This window comes from Microplitis mediator, chromosome 5, assembly GCF_029852145.1.
Source record: "Microplitis mediator isolate UGA2020A chromosome 5, iyMicMedi2.1, whole genome shotgun sequence".
NCBI lineage: Eukaryota > Metazoa > Arthropoda > Insecta > Hymenoptera > Braconidae > Microplitis > Microplitis mediator.
In genome coordinates this window covers 11754381-11773063 of record NC_079973.1, presented here as the reverse complement: position 1 = coordinate 11773063, position 18683 = coordinate 11754381, and the positions used below count along the sequence as shown (strand labels likewise).

Genomic DNA, 18683 nt, shown 5'->3' with positions numbered 1-18683 from the left:
TGAATATTTTTACTTACTCGATCACTGTAATTGTTAATAAATAATATTCTTTATTAATTTTCATAGAGAACTGACATTTTTTGTGTTTTATAATCTTTAAAGTTATTGCTCGAAGCGGACGCAGTTTACCCAGCTTTTACACCGGTATTACTCCGCTTTTACACCTGTTACCCCGCTTTTACACCGATATTACTCTGTTTTTACGCCGGTTACCCCGCTTTTACACCGATTTTACTCCTCTTTTACACCGTTTACCCTGATTTAACACCGGTATTTTTAACACCGGTGAATTACTCCTCCTACACCGGTGTAATTTTATTTTAACACCGGGCGGAGTTAAAATGAGTCCATTTTTAACACCGCTCTTTTTACAGTGTATTAGACTATGAAGGACAATTCAAATCTCTCAAAAATTTTGGACTGTTCAAACATGCTCCAATAACAAGTTTATCGGAGCATGGATTTTAGTTAAATCTGTTTTATGTAATGATGACTTTGATATCATATATTATGTATTTGATTTTTTTACCCTTTTTGCGTTTTGTAGTTACATAAAAGATAAACTTTCACATCACTTAAGTATCTTCAATATAAAATGAGTGCTTAAGGCATACACCTCTGGATTTTCTAAAATTTTTAAACTTTTTAAAAAATTAGATGACATAAATGAATGAATTATAGCAAATATTTTATTTTTTTTTTATTTTTAATAAATTTTATTTGGTTTTTAAAAGGCAAAACATGAAGACATATTATATAATTTTACCGTTTTATGAACGGCTTAAAATGACAAAAAAACATATCAGTAAATAGATTAATGATTTTATTACTCAATGGAATAAATAGAATATTGCCTGCAGAGTTAATAAAAATTTTTGATGATCATTACTAAAACACGCTACATTTTTTAACAGGATTCATAGATGATCCAATAGGGCATTTGAAATCTTTCGAAAATTCTCGGCTGTTTGACAGAACTCCAATGACACGTTTATCAACTGGAGCATGCTCATCGGCTGAATTCACTTGGAGCAATGATGACTTTGATGTGCACCAACTATTTGCGTACGTTAACCAAAATAATTGATTCGAATTGTAAGGCAAGCTAGAATAAGTTGGTTCAGGTCCATTCTTTTTGACCCAGTCTTGATAGGCAGAATAAGCAACTTGTATACCCAAATTGTCAGCAAGATTTTCTTTCAGATAGAATGAACCATCTAGCTACAAGTAAGCAATCAAATCATTAAAAAATCGTCTTATAAACTGTTTATTACTTTATAACATTATTATCCCTACCTTTTTTCCAGTTGCTTCATGAGAATAATTCGAGTATTGTTCAATAAAGCACTCTTTTATTTCACTGAATTTTTTATCTGACAATACACTCCATCCATTGTCTTTTATTCCGAATTTATTAACGGAATCGTAAGAACAATGAATGTTATGCCCTATTTCATGTCCAATAATGAACCCGATCGTGGCAAAATTGGTGTAATCTGGACGGTTTATATTAAAGTACAAATTTCTCAGTAATTCGATACCTAAAACTTAAATTTTTCAACGATTAATATAAATTATTTAACACAAAATAGCACTCAAACAAATCGAATAGTAAAATAATATACCAATAGTATTGGCATAGTAGAAGTTGAAAGCATTGGCTCGCAACGGATTCTGCAATCCAGTAATCGTCATCCAATCAAATGAACTCTTAGAACTTATTAATATTTCGGTGAATTTTTTACCAATGAATGATTTTATGTTCAAATATATTTCGAAAAAATTTCCAGGAGTGATTTCAAGACCTTGAAAATATGCAGCTAATGTTTTATCGTCAAAAAGTTCGCTTGGATAACCAACGACAAATTTCAAAGAATTTATTTCGGCCATCAGCAAATCTTTGGTTTTATCATCCAACCAACTAGTGCTATTCAGAGTATCTAAATATTTTTGTTTCATATCTTTGATGAACTGATTCGTGACACTTTGCTGGGCTCGTCCGTCGATCGGATAACGACGTGAATAATAGTAGATTATTAGATTTGGCAACAAACTTTCAAGTTGACCGAAACACGACTCATCCGTAGATACATTTGATGGATTTCTAATCTTAGAATAAGTTAGTCGAAGCTTATATAGAGTACTAGAGTCGACATAGGGAATCAATGATTGAATTGTCTTCCATACGAAATAATTCGCTTGCACTTTTTTGGGAGTTTCGTTACTTAATTTTTCTAATTCATTTACATAATGACAATTTTTTACAAAAATTATCGATTCATTCGTGTAGTAAGGTTGCGTAGTTTCGTTCGGCAGAGCCATTAATCTCTCCCATTTTATACCTGGCCAAGTTTCTTTTATTTCTTTTAGTGACATTCTGTTACTGTTATTAACATGATTTGATATGTTATTGTTGTTGCTTATATTTATGAGTTTTAATTCAAATTTTAGTGATTCCATGAGGTCTATTTTCGCTTGTGTTTCATTGGCACCGAGAAGCTTCGCGACATCCACCATATATTTATGGTAAGCATTGATCATAGAATTATTCTGGTGATTTTTTATGTCTTCATATGAAAATTCGAATTTTGGTGAATCCAACTATTCAATGAATCAAAGAAGATAAAAACAAATTATCAAGCAATTTTTAAATTTTAAATGGGCGGGGTAAACGGGATACTAAAATACTCGGTTTTCGGGGACTCAAATACGTTTAATCCCTAGTAAAAATAATCTAGACTTTACTCGATTTTAAACCAGTAACTGGCCCGAGATCCCGGCTAAAAACTAGAAATCCCGCCACCTACAATCAAGGCGTACAAATTAGTCACACTAATATGTTTTTTGTACTAGTGTGTATGTGTGTGTTAGTTTTGTCTTGTTTAACCTATATCAAAAATTGCTGTTTTTTCATTTTAATTATTTATTCAACTCATGCGCGCTATTCACGTTTTATCATGCCTAAAATGCGAACCCTAAATGGCCGTTTACCGACTGGTGAAATATTATTTGTCAAAACGCAATAAAGATGTCTACTATCCCGGCCATTGCGACGTAATGAAAATAAACGTAACTATCTTTCAAACTCTTACTGAATATGGGGTAATTGCAATTCCCTGTTGTTACCCATTGAGTAGCCAAGGTTGTGATGCCGAATGTTTTTTTTTTCACCATGTCACTAAACAGCTATTGAGACTTCGCTTTTTAGGCGATTAATAAAACGTGAATAGCGCAACATGAGTTAAATAAAACTATGGGCGCAACATGTAGGGTAAGTCATAATCTGTCACCCGCGATGTGTTTAGCACTCGTCTCCGGTGCGCAGTATGCACTCGCTTCGCTCGTGCCTGCGTACCTGCGACTCGTGCTAAACGCATCGCGCTGACACATTATGAATCACTTACCCTACTAGTTACGCCAATAACTATTATGCTATTTATAATATGCTATATATAAAAATATTATTTTAATTATAGTTAATTTTTAAGTATGATTTATTGATTACATTTGCATTTGAAATATAATGATGTTACCGTCTTTATAGTTTAATATTCATAAATTAAAGTTTGATTATTAAAATCAATGAAAGACTAAATAAATAAATTTTATAGTAATTATATCTCGAGTCTCGTTCTTCGAGATTACATTGTAGTACCGCTACTTCCACTAGTTCAAGCCACAAAGTTCAGAGTAAAAATTTTTAAACTTGCCGCGGGTAAGCACTCCCGCGCGCCCTGGTGTATACATTCTTCATAACGTTTTTTGTGCTAGCAAAGCTACAGTCAGAGAAAAATTAATTTTTATAATTTTCATTTTTTATTGTAATAAATCTAAGAAAATTATTAAAAATATTATTATTAATTGATCTTTATTGCCATCAATATGGGAAAAAGTAAAAAACGCAGCAGAGAACGAGATGAAGACGACGTCATGGAGAAAAGAATATGTAGGTTAGAACGCGTGCTAGGAGATTTTATAAAGCAAACTCAACATCATTTTGAAAAAGTTAGTAGGTTCAATTGCGTTAATAAACTTATTAAAAGTTTATCGTTTTTTGTCTTTATATGTATACAAGTATGTGCAAATGTTCAGTAAGAAGGCTTTGTGTGCGTTATAAGCAGGTGAGCACAGGGTATGTGTTCACATTGATATATATGTATACTTTTGTATAAACATATGTTCACACATCCGCATATATATATGGACATTGGCACAAGTATACGTAAACAACCGTCGGTTGTGGGCGTCAGTGTTTTCAATAAGTATAAAACGCTGACGTGCTTTTCTGTTGGGCTAGTAACCTTTGCACGTAGGAGGCAAAAAATTCTAGTGCCATTGATACCCACCCTAATAAATTTTGTTTTAGGGGGTGGTCAGAGTACTTCAACACCCAAAGAAAACATATCTTCTAATGTACAAGGCAACACGGTTATTGACTCACCGATGAAGGAAAATGATCAAGAAATTAGCGCAGTAACTGATAATCAGGAAGGAATTATTGAACAGGAGACTCTAACATCAGACCAGACATCAGCATCATCAGCTGATGCCAACAAAGTCCTGGATGATGAGATAGAAACAGTACTAGGAGCAAATCCGACGACGGGAAATAAGGAAGATCTGGATTTACATCCGAGCTTAATCGCTAGATGGCCTACTTGGCTTTCAGAAGGTCTCCCAAAAGAAAGTAAGGAGTCTGTACTAGATAAATATTCTCGTAAAGGAAACATTAAGTTAGAAGCTCTCGAGTTAAATGAGGAAGTATTGGTCACATTAAACGAATCGGGTGTAAAAAGAGGCAAACTTTTTAGAGCCGAACAAAATTTAGTAGGTTCTGCTATGTCAGCAATAGGAGAGTCTATTTCAATGATTCTAAAAGACGATGAAGAACCTGTAGATCGCCTTGTACTTCTAAAAAGGCTAGCAGATACAGGGCAATTGCTGGCCCAATTGCATTTCCAAATATCTTTGGCAAGGAAATCTTTTATTTCGCCGGTACTCTCAAAACCAATGAAGGACCTGCTTCAAAAAACGAAACCAGGCGTTTTTCTCTATGGGGAAAAATTAACAGAAAAAATCAAGGCGGTGAAGTCTATAGAGAAGATTGGGAAGGAAATGAAAATTGCTCCTCCTACCGCTTCGACTTCGTCCTTCAATAAACTCACCAAAACAAACCCAAAGCCTTCCACATCACGAAATTTAAACTGGAAAAGCCCATATGCAAATCAGGGGAACTCGCATGTGGGCCAAAAGACTTCACATCAAAAATTCTCCAAGCCGAATCCCCAGAGCAGCAGATCATCATACAACATCATACAACAACCCACTCAACCAGAACAAGACCAATCGGTCAACTTATCAAGAGAAAAGGAAATAGAGGTAAGAACTATAGCAGGTCGTCTTAGTAATTTTATCCAGGAATGGAAAAAATTAACTACAGATAAATTTATTCTAAGTTGCATTGAAGGTTATGAAATACCCTTCGCTACTCAACCTTTTCAAGCGTCAAGCTGGGCAAGAGAAGTAAAATTTTCTTCCGAAGAAGAATTGTCAATTAAAATTGAAATTGATAAATTACTAGCAATGGGTGCGATTGTCACTTGTGAGCCAGTAGAGGACCAATTTTTATCTCCCTTCTTCTTAGTCCCTAAACCGAATGGATCAAAGAGGTTCATTTTAAACCTAAAGACTCTGAATCAATTTATTTACACTTCGCACTTTAAACTCGAAGACCTGAGATCAGCTATAAAATTAATTTTTAAAGGTTATTTTTTATGTAATTTAGACCTCAAAGATGCATATTTTTTAATAACGATAAAACCCTCAAGTCGAAAATTCTTACGATTCATATTTAAAGGCTGTTTATATGAATTTACCTGTATGCCCTTTGGGCTTTGCACAGCCCCTTACATATTTACAAAGTTACTGAAACCAGTACTTAACTGGCTAAGACAGAGAAGTAGGATATCAACGGCATACTTAGACGATATTCTATGCATTGGAAATTCTTTCCAAAGCTGCCTAGAAAACACTGAAGTTACTAGAGAGCTCCTTAGTAAGCTAGGTTTCGTTATTAATGAGGAAAAGAGTTCCAATAAGCCTGAGCAATCTTGCAAGTACTTAGGGTTCTTGATTAACTCAGTCGACATGTCATTATCGTTAACTCCAGAAAAGAAAATAAGAATAAATCAGCTAGTGCGAGAGTTCCTAACTAAAAATCACTGCCAAATCCGAGAAATGGCAGCTCTTATCGGTGCCTTAATTGCGGCGTGCCCGGGTGTACCATATGGTATGATGTATACAAAAATTCTGGAATGAGAGAAACTAAAGGCTCTAATATTAAGTAATCAAGACTTTGATGAATCGATGCCAATAAATAATACCGTTAAGAAAGAATTAACCTGGTGGGTGAATAAATTACCGGAAGCTAAATGTCCTATCAGAACTTTTCGCTTCATCAAGGAAATATTGTCAGATGCATCACTGATAGGTTGGGGGGCACATTGTGATGAAGAAGATGCACAGGGTTTCTGGACAGACGCCGAAAGATCCTTGCACATCAACCACTTAGAATTAATAGCTGCTTTTTTAGCTCTAAAGAGCTTCGCCCGAGATTCTGCGAACTGTGAGATCCTATTAAGAATTGATAACACCACTGCGATTGCATATATCAATCGCATGGGGGGCGTTCAGTACCCTGATCTTAATAGACTCGCGAGAAATATATGGCAATAGTGTGAAGAAAGGGAAATTTGGGCCTTTGCGTCGTATATTCCGTCACGGGAAAATACGGATGCAGACCGAGAGTCAAGAAAAACGAACATTGACACAGAGTGGGAGCTAGGCGAAAAATTCTTCTCAAAAATTATCAATAGATGGCGCAAACCAGAGATTGATCTTTTTGCTACACGAATTAACACAAAAACAGAGAAGTTCTGTTCCTGGAAGAGAGACCCAGATGCTTGGTGCATAGATGCGTTCACTCTAGATTGGGGAAAGTATTTCTTCTATGCCTTTCCACCCTTTTCAATTCTTACCAGAGTTCTCCAAAAGATAATATTGGATAAAGCGGAAGGGATATTAATGGTCCCTTACTGGCCTACACAACCCTGGTTTCCAGTTTTCCAATCTTTGTTATTAGATGAGCCACTAATCTTTTATCCATCGCCTAACTTGCTTCTGTCTCCTTGCAGGTCGTTACAGCATCCACTGAGCAGTCACCTTTCCCTGGTTGCCGGGAAGCTCTCCGGCAGGCATATCAACGAAAACGGCTGCCACAAGAAGCTTTTGAGATTTTCATCGCCTCGTTAACTAATTATACAATTAAACAGTATAACTCAGCTCTAAAAAACTGGTGGACATATTGTTATAACCATCAGCTAGATCCACTTGCAGCAAATGTGAACACATCATTAAAGTACTTATCCGATCGTTTTCATGATGACGCTTCCTATGGGACACTTAACTCCGAACGTTCAGCCATAAATTTAATAAACGCGACTGACCTGGGCTCTGACGCTGCTATTTGCAGATTCTTTAAAGGGGTCTTCAAGATGAGACCTACGAAGCCAAAGTATGACACTGTTTGGAGCACAGATAAACTATTAGAATGGGCCGAGAAATTAGAACCACTTGAATCATTGAGCCTGAAAGATACTACTTTTAAATTAGTTTCCTTATTAGCGCTGACCACACCACAGAGGGTACAAACCCTATCCCTTATTAAAATAAGTGATATTGTGACAACTAAAAGTAACATTACAATAAGAATTACAGACCAGATTAAGACTTCACGTGTAGGAGCTACTCAACCCTCTTTCATTCTTCCTTTTTTCAACAATAGGAAATCGGCTTGTGTAGCAAGAGTGCTTATTCATTATATAGAAAGAACTAAAGAAGTCCGAGGAGATATAAATAATCTCTTCATAACTTTTAAGAAACCAACTCATAGCGCCAGTTCTCAATCTATTAGCAGATGGTTAAAACAATGCTTACACTCTGCCGGAATCGACAAGTTATTCACGGCCCACAGTACAAGACACGCTGCAACTTCAGCAGCAGATTTGAAGGGGATCGATTTGAGCATTATCAAGAGTACTGCAGGCTGGTCCAGCCGCTCCCAAGTTTTTGCCAGGTTTTATAAAAGACCAGTGGATACGGACAGAAGTTGTTTCGTCACATCAGTATTGGGAGAAACCATTGAAGAAAAATAAAATAAAATAAAATAAATAAATAAACAAATAATAAATAAATAAATAAAAACAAATTAAATAGAATATTAAATAAATACCTCTAAACATCTACAATGTAATCTCGAAGAACGAGACTCGAGATATAATTGAAAACCAAACGAACTTACCTGTAAGTGATGTTGAATTGCAATTATATGAGAGTCTCGTTCGAGATGATTACATCCCCCCCGCCCCCTCATCACTCTAGGAGTGATCCCAACCCCAAGTAAGTGATACTTATATTGTGTTTTTTTTTTTTATTATTTTCTTTTTCTCGTCCTATCGTACTGTTTCTTTTTTCCTGTTTTTTGGTTTTAAATTAGGATTAGCTTTAAACTGTATGAGGAATGTATACACCAGGGCGCGTGGGAGTGCTTACCCGCGTCAAGTTTAAAAATTTTTACTCTGAACTTTGTGGCTTGAACTAGTGGAAGTAGCGGTACTACAATGTAATCATCTCGAACGAGACTCTCATATAATTGCAATCGAACATCACTTACAGGTAAGTTCGTTTGATTTTCAATTTTGTTTGTCAATCATTATTTTTATTTTAAGTTATTATTTATTTATTTCAATTAATTAATTTTTAATGTCTGTCAATGCGGATCAATATTTATTTATTTATTGATCTATATATCCATGCTTCAGGTTAGATTTATCTATCTATTGCATATAAATTTTTGGAGTAATTCGGAGAAAGATACATTAATTTGAATTAATTTTTAATTCGTCTGGGTATTTTTTAAAAAATCGTTTTATTTTTCCGAGGAACTGATAATTTTAATAACCTCAAAACCTAAAATTTTACCGTGACAGTTTTTTGAAAGCCGCCATGTTTCTCTTGGATCTCTAGTAAAACTGGCCAGTTACTTGACAAAAACTAGAGATTCCACTGGCCAGTTTCTGGTTTAAGTCTAGTAAAACTGGCCAGTTACTAGACAAAAACTCGATTTCATTTCTACTAGGGATACTTTTTTTTCATGATATTCAATGTAAATAGAGAAATTTTCAGCTGCCTTTTAAAAAAAAATTTTCGCGGGCAATAGGAACATTCCCTAAAAAAGGTGAAAATGAAAATTTCTGGACATGACACAAAGTTAATTAAAATCAATATTCTTATAAGTAATTTACACAAAGAAAATTACATTCCACGTCATTATTAGATGCAAAAGAAGAAAAAAAATCTTCAATGATTTTTAGCATAAACCTGAAGTCATTAACATTTTTTGACTGACATTTCCGATTTTTGAAAAAAATTAACAAAAAATATTCAAAATGATACTTAATTAAAATTTCAAAAGGGATTTCGGAATGTTTAAAAAACATATTAAAATACTAAATTTTTTCATAAAACTTGGAGGTACCCATCCACCCTTCAGCCCTGTAATCAGAAAATTATTAGATTGATACTTACATGAGAGCGCTTACCTCTTTCATTGAGAGTAACTTCGGAAAGAAGATAATAAGGTACACCAGCGCCAAGATTAGCTACTTTCTCTTCAAAATCAACCCAATTGAAGTCATTGTTCCATTTGGAGCCTTCCACAACAGGCCACTCACCCAATTTAGATATTACTTCAGTTAAATCATCTAATTTGTCTTCTCTGACACTAGAATCTAGATAATTAAAACATTACAAATGAAAAAAATGATTAATCATCAAACGTACATGTGTATTACGGTGTGTCAGAAAAAAATGACTGTTTTTTCCAGATCTCAAAAACTTTTTTGGGAATTTTGAAACATTCTCCCAAAAAAAGAGTTCGATATCTCAAAAATTGCGATGGTGCTTGACTATATTACTAGTTAAGTGACAGCGCAATTTTCGATATATCAGGCTGATTTTTAGGAGAATTTTTTTCAGATTCTAAAAAAACGTTTGAGTCTTAGAGACCCAAAAAATAAAAAATTGTTTTTTTTTTGACACACCTTAATATATAATAGATGCATATGGAGCATTCCATAAGGGGTGACCTCAAAAAGTGGCCGATTTGGTATGGAATGTCCCATGTATGGATTGAAAATAAACAATTACATCTATGATTGTTAATGAAGTTCAAACGTTCACAAGAGAAGATGAAGTATCTTATGAAATTAAATTGCTTGGGTGATTTCACATGATCATGCATTATTAAATCAAGAATTTTTTCATATATAGAGTTTATTGGGTAACCAAAATCATGGTTTACAGAATTGAAATAATAATCAGCGGGGATGTTATCAAAATTACCGCAAGCGAATTCATAAAAATTATCACAGGGGTCAACGCTCGTGTTCATATTAGAAAGTAAAGCCAGTTCTGAAATAATAAGACAATAAATTATTTGAATTTAGTTGTAACAAATTGTATAAAATAAAGTGAACATAAGTTTCTACCGCCCTCTGGTACGTTGCCCAATTGGGACGATAGCCAAAAAGATAAAAGAAAAAGTTTCTACCGAATTCCAAATTATCCTTTACACATTCTCGAGTTGTACAATTTAACTCATTTCCAGATGACTGTTTTATTGTGCCATTCGAATTTTCGGCCATTATCATTGAAATACATATTGCCAGCGAGGCAACCCACAACTTTTTCCTGTAATTTAATTTGATTAGAAGAGGAATTCAAAAATTAATTCACTATAACTAAATAGAGAAGAATTTCGATGATGATCATTGATAAAATCATTTTATTATAAATTTTTGAAGTAAAAAATAATGTCGATTAACACGAGTCAAAAAAATAACTTGATTTCGACTTTTTTGACTTTTCGTAGTTCGTTAACTTGGTTTTGGTGACACTCACTTTTTTTACTTCAATATGACTTTTTGAACTTAAAAATTTAAGTCAACTACCCGAGTCGAAATATTAGACGTAAGTTGAACGTCCTTAACGTTTCAAACGTAAATTGAACGTTCTTAACGTTTTAAACGTAAAGTGAACTTTTTTAACGTTTTGTAAGTAGATTGAGTAAAAAATTGGTAATCTTATGAGTTATGATTTTAGTTTAATGATAACATTAATTAATTTATTTCAATATTTGTAATCACAATTCTCATAACCTTGATATCATAATATATGAACAGGTATATAGTGTTAAAGATAGAAGTATGTAACTGAAAAAAATTGTTTTCTAAAATACGAATTTTTTATTTCAGAGCCAGAAAGGCGGACGAAAAAATTTTACGGAATTGACGTGATTATAATTCAGGAGTACAAAATTGATGAAAAAAATTTTTCAGTATGCTTATGTTTCCTTATTGTAAGTCTAAATAGGTTTTAGTTACGATTTCGATTTATGATACTCCAATCTACGTTTTGAATAGGTTGAAAGCTGTCAAATTGAGTTTCTAATGTCCAAAACGTTCAGTTTACGTTCAAAACGTTCAATTTACGTTTAAACCGTTGAAAACGTTCAATTTCCGTTTAAAACGTTACGAACGTTCAATTTGCGTCTAATATTTCGACTCGGGTAAGTCAATTTCATTACAGCGTGACTTCAATTTGACTTAGTTCACGTTTATCAGTATAACTCGATGCAACAAATTTACGCTTTAGTAGCTTATAAATTTATCCCAGAAAATGAAAATATAGACAGCTAATAGGGGAAGGGGGGGGGGGGGGGTCAGAGCGGGCTCCTTAAGGGAAATAATTATAATATGATTAATTTTTTTAACGCGTTTACTTCTTTTTAGACCCTTGATACTTATTTTCACTCAATTATGCTGCGTCCATTAAAATTGAAAAAATCAAAAATTAGGGGCAGAGCGGGCCCCCCTAAAAAATTTCGGATTTGATATTTTTTATTCTTTATTTTATTTTAACAATTAATTATGAAGGAGAGGGTAAAGGAAAAAGCAAATCAAAACAATCGGTCGATGATACGGCTTGTATTTTTTGTGACAAATTATACTCGGAATCTTTAGAGCCGTGGACTCAATGTGGCCAATGTAAAAATTGGGCTCATGATTCATGTGCCGGTGTTCACAAAGTTGTGCAAAGCTACACGTGTAATATTTGCAAAGAACTATAAAACGATTGTATTTTAATAGTATAAAAAATCATTTTAATAGTTTGCTGTGATATAACTTTAAAATGTAATTTTATTATCTTTAACTTTCTTAATAAATTTTTATGTTTATATTTATATAGTAATAATAAATATTTAATGAACAGTTTTGGTGGTCTATTTTAGCCCTCATTAGGGGAGACCGGAGCAAAGAGGCCTCCCTAAGCCGGTTATTACTTTTTGTAGCTTTCAACCATCAGATTAGATTAATTAATAATTATTATTTAAAAAAAAATATTCTATATTTCTTTTTTGTCATTATTTTTAACCCAAAAAACGTGTCTTTTAATTTTTTAGACTATTGATAATTTTATTTTATTTCAAAAATTTAGAAACTAAAAAAAAAAATTTAATTTTTGAATATTTTTAATGACCAAATTTGCCCCAGACAAAGAGAATCAGCCAGAAAATATGAAAAAATCATTTTTTCAAAATTTTCGGCTGGTCCATTTTGCCCCTGGTGTCATGCGTAGGGCTAAAAATGCGCCAGTAAATTGGATCTATAGTAATTAGACGAAAAAAAAAAAAAATTTTTTTTTTTATCAAAATTTCAGGGGGGCCTTCTTGCCCCGGTCTCCCCCATATAAGAAATCTCGATAAGCTTATTATCCGTCCGAATTTATTGATGATCCGAATTATAGAAAATTTTGAGGGGCCCGCTGTGCCCCCATATTTTTTAAAGTTTTGAAAATTTTTAGGGGCCCGCTCTGCCCCCCCCCCTCCCCTAAATTCAATTCCATTATTTATACGCATGTGTTCAAAAATACTTACATTTTTAAAGCAGTCACAGAAAGTTCAAAATAAATTATGGTAAGACTTGCGATGACAACAGACAATGTCGGTTTCGATGTAACGGAGCACTGATTCTCAACAATATTTTTCCGCTCCAAAACTTCTACTGTTATCAGTACAGATACTCTATCATTAAAAGGCGATTATGAAATTTAAAATAACTATGTTTTCAAAAATATGTGATTTCATTGTCTACGTATGACTGATGATCTCGGAAATAATTATTATCTATGACGAATTGTTATTTGTAAACACGGCTATGTTACAGTGTCAAATCAAGTAGGTCTGTAATCTTTCAACTAGAAGATATCTAGATGCTATTAATATTAAATAATGATTCATAATTCTATAAATAACAAACAATGATGATTATTAAAGTTTAGCTGAAATTAACGATTAAAATTTAAAGATTAAACGAACTTACCTGTAAGTGAAGTTCTATCTTAATTGTATGAAGCGCCTCTTCCGAATGATCACTAGTAGTACCCTTACTTCCTACAGTTTGTGCCACAAGTTTAAAGTACGTAAAAAAAAACATTTTTACCGCCGTGAACCCAGCGCCACGACTAGCTGACTTCATTTATTTAAAGCAGTGCCATAATTAATATTTAAGGGGATCAAAATACAATAATTTTTGATTATTGGGATCGGGAGGGAGTGATCATTCGGAAGAGGCGCTTCATACAATTAAGATAGAACTTCACTTACAGGTAAGTTCGTTTAATCTTTAAATTGTATTTCGCGCCTCTTCCTCTGATCACTAGTAGATGTTTAAAGTATTATGGCACTAAAATTATTAATCGTGCGTAAGTAATCTATTGATTAACAAAGTGAAATGATTTATTTAGTTACATGCTCTCTTATTTTAATATTGCTTTAGCAAAACTAGATGTATCCTCAATTATATTCAAGTTATAAAAAGTAGCAAAAGTTTTAGACTTCTTGGTCCAACCAGCAGTCTTTTTTATTAAATCGACACTGATACCGCTTCTCTTCGCTGCAGAAGTCGACGCGTGTCGAGTACTGTATGCCGTAAAAATATCTGTGTCTATTTTACACATATCAAGGACTTCTTTAATCCATCGGCTGATGGTTTGGGCTGTTACTTTGTCGTGAGGTTTCCGATATGAGATAATCAACTCTTTTGTATTTCCTCGGAGTTCTTTTGTCCTCTCCAAATAGTTTAGTAGAGTAGTAGCAACGCAAATCTTTTTGTTTTTCTTAAAAAATGGCAATGTAAGAGTTGGTTGTGTTCGCCGAGGGCCTGAAGTTTTAATCGTTGCTTGAATTTTTATAATAATAGCCTCTCGCTGTCTCTTAACATCTAAAATATTAATCAGTGAAAAAGTTTGCATACGATGACCTGTTGTTAATGCTAGCAGGATAACTAACTTAAGTGACAGCTGTTTTAAGGACAGATCAACACTTTCTGGCCACTGATTCAACAGTTTGAGAACAATTTCCGGATCCCATGTGTCATTGTATTTACGCTTTGGAGGCCTTATATTAGCGACACTTTTACAAAATCTTTTTACTCTGGCGTCTTGTCCCACTTCTGGTCCTAGCAGCAACGATAACGCTGATCTATACGAGTTGATGGATCCGTATGACGCACCTCTATGAAATTCTTGCGTTAAGAATTCTAAAGTATGCGTAACATCAAATGTGAATCTTGCTATTTTTTGTTTCGTGCAAAATAACCACCATCTTTTAAGTGGAGACTCATATTGTTGAAGTGAAGATTTGCTTAACGATGAGAGAGATAGCTCAGCAGCTTCTGCAGGTACCTGTCTTAATCTGAACGCCTCCATGATAAAATTCCTGCCACCAGGGAAAGATTCTTCCAGAGTGGGTGAGGTTTCCTGTCAATAGAATGAATGAGATTAATATTAGGCTTAAATATTATGGGCTCCGATTCTAGCATATTTGTGAACAGTGGATACCACGCTTGTGTTGTCCACTGAGGGACAACCACGATACCTCTAGCCTTATCAGTCTTTATCTTTTTAAGAGTCTTTAAAATAATTGAAAAAGGAGGAAACCCATAGAAAAAATCGTCCGACCAGTTTCTCGTGAATGCGTCAATTGCCTCAGCCCCTGGATCATTTTTCCACGAATAGTACCTACTACACTTAGTATTTGAGCGACTTGCGAATAGATCTATTATTGGAGTATTAAATTTATGGCAGATTTTTTTGGAACGTTAACTCTGAAAGTGAAAATTCAGTCTCAGGTTCAAGTCTTCTAGATTCGAAATCTGCTACGTAATTATCTGCTGATCGAATGTACGAAGCAAAGATCCATAAGTTTCGTTGCTCGCACCACTGCCATATGGACTTCGCAAGGCTATTTAAATTTTTGTATTGAATACCTCCCATACGATTAATATATGATATGGCGGTGGTATTGTCGATCCTAAGTAATATATTACAATTACGAAGCTTTCTGGCAATTGATTTCAAGGCTAAAAAGGCTGCAAGCAACTCGAGATAGTTAATTGGATTTTTCTTCTCTTCTACACTCCAAAAACCATGCGCTTTCTCTCCGCCGGAGGATGCACCCCAGCCTGATAAGGAAGCATCTGAGAAAATCTCGATTTTGAACTGGAAATTATTGACTGGGCTTGTTGCCGTCATGATAGATTTTTTCCACCATTGGAAGTCGTCTTTTAAGGATTTTGAAATCTTCATATTTGTATCAAAATTACCAGCCACGCGTTCTAATGCTATAAATTTTTCCCTTTCAAAATTTTTCATGTAAACCCAACCGTATTGGACTGCTGGACAACATGCCCCAAAAGAGCCAATAAAAGAAGCAAAATCCCTGATCTGACAACTTTTTAAGTGAGAGAATTTATTCAATTTTTTGTTAATGTCAAACCTTTTTTCTAATGGCAATGAAACTAACATTTTTTCTGAATCTAGAATAAACCCTAAAAATTTTTTATTAGTTTCCGGTGTTAGACTACTCTTGTTTTTATTAATTATGAAACCTAGTTTTATCAATAACTTACAAGTTGTTGAAATATTCTTTAGACAGTCATACTTAGACTTTCCAATCAACAGTAAATCGTCTAAGTATACGACAGACATAAGTCCCTTCTTTCTCAACACAGATACTACCACTCTCATAATTTTAGTAAAGACATAAGGCGCCGTATTGAGTCCAAAAGGCATACACGTAAATTCATACAGTTTGCCATTAAATAAAAATCTTAAGTATTTTCTACTATTTTCTTTAATTGATATTAAATAGTAGGCATCCTTAAGATCAACCGTGGCCATCCGACAAAATACAAAAATTAAATCTCGCGCCGTACGAAGGTCCTCTAACTTGAAGTGCTGAGTTTCAATAAATTCATTCAGCCTTTTTAAATTTAAAATTAACCGATATGATTTATCGGGTTTCGGAACTAGAAAAATTGACGAAATAAATTCACCTTCGACGTGCTGACATTCTGTAATTACTCCTTTGTCAAGTAATTTCGATATGAGCCCCGGGATTTCCCGAAGCTCTTCAGAAGACCACTTTGACTCTATCGGAGTGGTATTTTGTCGAGGAAATCGGCTAAAAGGTATCTCATAGCCTGATATCCACGTTAAAACAATGGGATCACTGGTGATCGAAGCCCAGGTGTCTTTAAACAGACTAAGTCTACCTGCAGGTTTACTTACATTTAATGTCTCCTCGAAGGATAACGACTGCGGGTTGAGTTCGGATTCTGATTCTGACTCCGGTAAGCACTCCTCTGGTACGTGCTCCTCTGGTTCGTGCTCTTCTGGTTCCATGAACGTCTCGGCCCGTCCAGTTTGGTCTGTGTCTTTGCTGCTGTCATCAAACGGGACGGGCGCTGACCATTTTTTGCTGGCTTGAGGGATTTGTTTGAACTTTTCAGTTCTTTGCTTGTACGTTCCAATGTCTTAGCGATTTTTATTTGACCTTCGAGTTCTTTGCCAAATAACATTTCTCCAATCGTTGTTGCATTCAGCGTCTCTTTCAGGTTAGAGTTTAAGTTTGTGAGGACTAGAGCCTTTCTCGTGAGAGATTCCTCTCTCTGAACTTCTGAAAGAACTCTACCGGCATCACTCACTAGCTCTAATACCTTTAATTTATCAATTTCTTCAGTTGAAATTAAAGATGTGATAGCTCGGCCTAAGGCCGTGAGGCATACAGATAATTTTGTCTGTTTTTCAACCATTCGAGCATCTCTACTGATTGCACCCTCTGGGAGTGATGCTTTAATCTCCGGGTTTAATTTCGGGGGATTTATTAATTTACAATTCTCTGGAGTAGGGAATTTTTTCAGAAGTTCCAGCTTTTCTTCTTTAGGCAAGCCCTTCTCCAGAATTTCTGTCCAGCGCAGCGCAATTTCTTGTTCAATTGGAGGTCCTGTGGCGTTGTCTGGATCTAACCGTTTTCCAATTGCTTTCAAAATTGTCTCATCAAGTTGTGTTGGCTGAGCTGTCAAGATCGTCTGGCTGTCCTGTCCCCCCTCTTTTTCTTTACTTGAATCTGAAACCGGATTAGAGGGATTTCCAGATTCTGTGCTCTGCATAGCTGGTTCATCACTACTTAGCTGAGTAGTATCTTGGTTGTCTCGGCTTTTTGAACCTCGATCTTCTGAATGATGAGAAGGTTGTCTACTCTGGGACCGACTACGAGAGTTTGAATATTCTTGTCTGTCCCTCGAAACTCGTTCTCTTGAATAGGTATGAGTACTATGATCTCTTGATCTAGTACGCGAGAAGCGATCTCGTGATCTCATTTTTGAACGTCGATCACGTGGTCTTCTACGTGCGTGGCGATCTCGTGATCGTGCACGTGAATAATAATCTCTTGATCTCCCACGCAAGAATCGATCTCTCGATCGACTTCGTGACTCTGAGTAACTTGAAGCCGAGCTTCTGTCATAGTAGCCTCTTGATCTACTACGTGAACGACCTATAAGGACGGAATTGGAAAATAATAATTCTTATTATTATTTTGACAGTAAGCATATTATTCAAAAAAAAAATTTTTTATAAATACAGACTCGTGTCCGATTTATCAAATTTTTTATCATGCTAGTAATTCCGACAATAGACTCTTGTCCATTGGTCGGGTTAACTATAGGCACTTGTGGACTCGTGTCCAAGCTAACCTTATTAATGCATAAATATAATATGACTCGTATCTGAATAACTACATAATTATCTCTTGATAATTATTTTCAGCATTATTCCTAATGACTTGTATATTTATCTGTAACTTTTTTAAAATTTTCATAATTCTTTGTAATTTTAGGTTATACTTACGTTTTTGTTGACGTCTTTTATATTTATTTAATTCTTTTTCAAGACGCAATATTTGTCTTTTTTCATAATCATAGTCTCTGTCAAACTTTGCTCGATTCATTTTCCAGGTTTCAAAATAATTTAATTTAATTTATTTTTTAATTATTACGCACGTTGAAAACTTTAACTTGTTTACACGCTCTGCACAAAAAAAGGAATGAAGTCAGCTAGTCGTGGCGCTGGGTTCACGGCGGTAAAAATGTTTTTTTTTACATACTTTAAACTTGTGGCACAAACTGTAGGAAGTAAGGGTACTACTAGTGATCAGAGGAAGA

At 34.7% G+C, this 18683-nt stretch overlaps 1 protein-coding gene and 1 long non-coding RNA gene across 2 annotated transcripts; both read right to left on the bottom strand.

Moving 5' to 3' along the window:
• Positions 1-739: 739 nt before the first annotated feature.
• LOC130668817 (neprilysin-2-like) lies at positions 740-9977 on the bottom strand. Its single transcript, XM_057471289.1, has 5 exons — positions 9956-9977; positions 9646-9848; positions 1626-2601; positions 1297-1547; positions 740-1221 (listed from the first exon to the last, which is right to left on the bottom strand). The coding sequence occupies exons 1-5, from the start codon at positions 9975-9977 to the stop codon at positions 889-891; spliced, it is 1785 nt and encodes a 594-aa protein (XP_057327272.1). The 3' UTR covers positions 740-888.
• Positions 9978-10283: 306 nt separating this feature from the next.
• Positions 10284-13576, bottom strand: LOC130667403 (uncharacterized). Its single transcript, XR_008989836.1, has 4 exons — positions 13500-13576; positions 13055-13421; positions 10670-10809; positions 10284-10530 (listed from the first exon to the last, which is right to left on the bottom strand). It is a non-coding gene; the product is annotated as an uncharacterized LOC130667403 (long non-coding RNA).
• Positions 13577-18683: the final 5107 nt, after the last annotated feature.

Coding starts and splice junctions, on each gene's coding strand:
- LOC130668817 (XM_057471289.1), bottom strand. CDS start 9,977: ATGTTTCAAAATTCCCAAAAAA. Junction 1,548..1,625: donor CTACTATGCCAATACTATTG/GTATATTATTTT, acceptor GAAAAATTTAAG/TTTTAGGTATCGAATTACTG. Junction 1,222..1,296: donor ATGAAGCAACTGGAAAAAAG/GTAGGGATAATA, acceptor GCTTACTTGTAG/CTAGATGGTTCATTCTATCT.